Consider the following 4716-nt stretch of genomic DNA (forward strand, 5'->3'; position numbering starts at 1 on the left):
ATCAGGATGTTTCATCAGGCGTGTGATGTCACGTGTGTGGAATGCGTTGGCTCGTTCGCTCGCAGCCGCAGCGACTGAGGCCAACGTCACCCAGAGCAACATTTCATATCCTGTCCTGTGTGTATCCTCCTCTGTTATTATCACACATGAAGTTTTAAGGCTCCTGATGTTCTGCCACGTCGGGACATCCATTCCATTGCTGTTGCCATGGCGATCAGGCTGGCACCAGGTGTGAACCACGCCCACCAGCAGGCGTTAACCCAACTCATACATGTGAGTCCAACTGAAGCAAACGTTGCTTCATAGAACGGCTCATAGAATATTCAAAACGTTCATAGTGTGAGTGTAATGGCCTCTGCAGCCTCTAGGGGGCGCCAGCAGGAGCTTTGAACCATAGATTTATATATAAAGACTAGATGTCTCGTCCGCGTTGCCGGTCAACGGAGCCGGACGTCACCACATGGCGGCCATCTTGCTAGAGGTTGCTCGCTCACCCATAACATTGTGTTGGTCGTGGTAAATAACCATAACTTGCTCAATTTTCAACTGATTTTGAAACGGTCTGGTTTGTTATAAACATCAAAGATGTAGTTATGACACTGCATATATTATAAAAAATTTTTAGAAAATAACATAATTATTCATAAGTATGCAGTGTCATATCTACATCTCTGACGTTTATAACAAACCAGACTGTTTCAAAATCGGTTGAAAATTGAGCAAGTTATGGTTATTTACCAACACAATGTTATGGGTGAGCGAGCTGCCCTGTAGCAAGATGGCCGCCATGTGGTGACGTCCGGCTCCGTCGAACGAGACATCTAGTCTTTATATATATCTATGCTTTGAACCCTCCAGCTGCAGGAAGGAGAAATGGATTCAGGAGCTGCAAGAAGTGCAAATCTCCTGAGTCCCAGTGGAACCTCTGCAGAGGTGATCTGTGATCTGTGATCTGTGATCTGTGATCTGTGATCTGTGATCTGTGATCTGTGATCTGCAGGAAACGGAGCTCGGCCTCAGAGAGAGAAACGCTCAGACGGCACCGGAGACATTCCTGGAAACAAGACCTGGAGAGAATCCGTCCGATCGTCCAGGAGAGAAACTCACAGACACGCAGGAGGTTTCACTGTGTGTTCAGAGCCCACACAGAGCAGCACAGACTGAAGCTTCCAGGTTCTCAGGCTGTAGATCAGCTGCTCCCATGAGCCTGGATTCATCTCCACCAATCAGAGGAGCACGACCCCGGCCTCAGTCTGCAACACCATGAACCCCCTCCTCCCCCCATCGTCCAAATGACATCTGCACATGTATGTGAGGAGCGTCCCGGTGAGGGCGGAGCAGCAGACACAGGAAGGACCGGACTTTATCACGTCCACAGCGGCGTCCAAACTCACGTCTTTTACTCTTATGGCGTTTTCCTTTTCATCCTGAGATATTTGATTCATTGTTTCAGTTTTGTCAGTCACGTGTTTCCTATTGGACGAGAGCTGGTGCCGGACGGCAGCGTTTGAATCTCAGATGTTTTGGATTCGTTTCTACAGGAAGTGAAGAATTGTCGTCATCTTTATTTAACGTCTTTAGTTGTTGAACTCACGATGTGGTTTCACGTTAAATGAGATATTGGAATCTATGATTCACTTGAAGATCTTCCTCTTTTCAGACGTGTCATGATGAGTAAACGTCTGTCTTCTCAAAAGTCTAAAGAGACAGATTCATTAACTGGAAGTCTCTGGAGGACAAACCGAGACGCTCCGGACTCACAACAGACACGAGCTGGTGTTAAACTCAGATCTTTACGATGCATTTGGAGAGAAAAGAGATTGACGATGACATTTCTAAACTTTTACGTCCCCACTTGGGATCTAATGGAGAACAGCCTCAGTGACCTGCCTCTTCCTCCTGGACACACGTTCTCTTTCATGTGCAATACGTTTTAAAGTTGGCTTGAGAACACATCGACCCCCCCCCACTCTCCCTTCATTCTGCAGCTCATTAGTTTCACTCCAGACCGAGCTGAGCGAACCCAGAGCAGATCCATGTGTGTGGAAGTGGTTTGAATCGGAGCCGGTTCCAGGACACGTTGCTGTGATATCACAGGAACTCATGTTTCCTCCCAGCGCTCCAGTCCTGATTTTGGCTTTTTCAGATGGCAAAGAAGCTGCATTCCAGAGCGACTCTCTTATCTGGCGTGCTTCTCTCTTTGTGGCGGAGAGAACTAACCGAACAAAGACAAACATCTCGGGTTCCAGCCCGGCTGCAAAAACCTGCAATCCAGCAGATTCCCTCCAGATCCGACCCCGAGGATCCCAGTGGAAACATGACAGAGACCAACGGTCCTCATTCTGGATTTTACATTAGTGTCTCGACATGAATCCACACACTACCTGGATTACAGAATCACACACAAGGCTCCTGAATGAACCGAGTGTTGGAGACAGAGGCTGAAAGAGGAGCAGCAGCGATGGACAGTCTGAGGACAGTGATGAACGTTAGAGCCTGAACACATTCTACAGTCGTGAATTATCAAACGGAATGTGAGCAGAATATATATTATATTATATATAGTTTTGTTTATCTATGACAGTATCAACAGAACAGTTTAAACTGTGTTTATCTGCTGGATCATTATCTGTTCAGTTCATGTTCGGATCTGAAGTTCAGGACGTTCACATGGAAAAGACACAAAGCAGCAGCTGGAACTGAGAGGATCCAGGAGGAGACACACACACACACACACACACACACACACACACACAGACACACACACACACACACACACACACACAGCTTGGTGGTCTGAAAGCATTTGACCTACTTATTTCTATTGGAGTTTAATGGAGCTTTAAGGAGGCGACAGGCAGAGAGCAGCAAGTGGAGGGGGGGGGGGAGGAGAGGTCGACTTGTACTGGTTCACACTCACACACACACACTTACACACACACACACACACCCACGTGCAGAGCACACACACACAAACACACACACACATCAATGAAGTTTTTTCTGTGTGTCGATGACATCAGGGAATTAACCTGCAGTCCGATTTTCTAGAGGAAACACATCAAAGTACACAAGTACACACACACACACACACACACACACACACACACACACGGCTGGGTTGTAATGGATTACATGTAATCAGATTACAAGAGTTAACTAACTATAATCAGATTCAGGTTCACTGAAAATCTAAGTTTTGCAGATGTCCAGAAAAAGGCCGTGAACACATCACACACCATTGAAGTCACCACACAAAGATCCGCACTAAACTCCCAGCATGCACCTGTCGGCGGCCTGTAGCTAGGGTCAGATGACTCTTTAGTCGCACTGTGATGTCATCAGTGACTCACGTGTTGTGTTAAACAGCGAAAATGATCTGAACCAACGTGTGTTCAGGTTTGTTTGTTGTGTTACATTATTTTCATTCGTATTCACATGTAGTTGTTTTATTTTACAAAATATTGTTGAGTGTATGTGTGTGTGTGTGTGTGTGTGTGTGTGAGTACTCACTTGGGGTAGTTCATGCAGTAGAGTGTGTAGAAGTCGAACGCTTCACTCTGGAGGAAACACAGATCAGAGTTCATGTTAGAGGAAGACGACTCCGAGGATTCACCAGCTCCTGCAGACTCAGCTCAGGGCTGAAAACCCTTCGACCACCATGTTCTAAGTGTTTGGTAGAACTGTGACGGAACCTGGAGAACGTTTCATTCATCAAACCAGATCTTCTGGCTGAGAGCCAGTTCTGTCTAAACACAAGGAACTGGTTCAGGATCAGGATCTGAAGCGGCTCTGGATCTGCTCGGTGGAAAAAGGGAACATTTGACTCTTCTGGCTGAAACACACAACGCTGACATGCACAGAGTCGATCAGACGCCACCAACAGGCGACACAATGAACTGCACCTCGATGAAAAGGTTTGAAAGACGGAGATCAGATCTCAGCTGAAGACTCAGGTCTGATCTCAATGTTGAAATAAAGTTACAGACGGAAGCTTCAATGAAACTCTAATGAGGAGAAGTTCAGACTTTACACTGTGTTGAAAGTGTTAGAAAAAAAACACTGGGGACAATATCACTACTGTCTCCACACACACACACACACACACACACACACACACACACACACACACACACACACACACACACACACACACACACACACACACACACACACACACACACACACACACACACACACAGTCAGAACATATTCATTGGGTGTTTGATCCACAGCAGCAGCAGGTTGATGGAGTGACGTGTTTTGGAGTGAATGGAGGGTGTTTCCTGTCAACACACACACACACACACACACACACACACAGACACACACACAGACACACACACACACACAGGTCAGCTGCACTCACCCTCTCCACGAAGCACTCAGCGATGGCGGCAGCGTGAGGACTCCGCTCCAGATCCTCCAGGAGGTCGCTGTGGAGACAAGGACACAGAGTGAGTCCATGTGAGGAACCAGCAGGACCAGCTTCCCAGAGAGCGAGTGGACAAGTGGACGAGTGGACGTGTGGACGAGTGGACGAGTGGACGTGTGGACGAGAAGAGGAGCCGGACACGTAGAAGACGAAGACGAGGAGATTCCAGATCTTCTGGTGATGAGATTCCTTATCACTGCAGTTTTTACAGAGTTCATGTCTCAACACATCCCGAGAGTCTTTCAGTTCATTGAAATGTTTAACTTCACCACTAGATGTTA

At 47.0% G+C, this 4716-nt stretch overlaps 1 protein-coding gene across 1 annotated transcript in view; it reads right to left on the minus strand.

Moving 5' to 3' along the window:
* plekhg2 (pleckstrin homology domain containing, family G (with RhoGef domain) member 2) overlaps positions 1 to 4716 on the minus strand; it is a 49621-nt gene that overhangs the window by 22275 nt on the left and 22630 nt on the right. Inside the window, exons 4-5 of the mRNA XM_061072638.1 lie at positions 4370 to 4436; positions 3514 to 3560 (exon numbers count right to left, since the gene is read on the minus strand). Of these exons, the coding sequence (XP_060928621.1) occupies positions 3514 to 3560; positions 4370 to 4436 (114 nt within the window). The remainder of the gene's footprint in view (positions 1 to 3513; positions 3561 to 4369; positions 4437 to 4716) is intronic.

This window comes from Limanda limanda, chromosome 6 (assembly GCF_963576545.1).
Source record: "Limanda limanda chromosome 6, fLimLim1.1, whole genome shotgun sequence".
NCBI lineage: Eukaryota > Metazoa > Chordata > Actinopteri > Pleuronectiformes > Pleuronectidae > Limanda > Limanda limanda.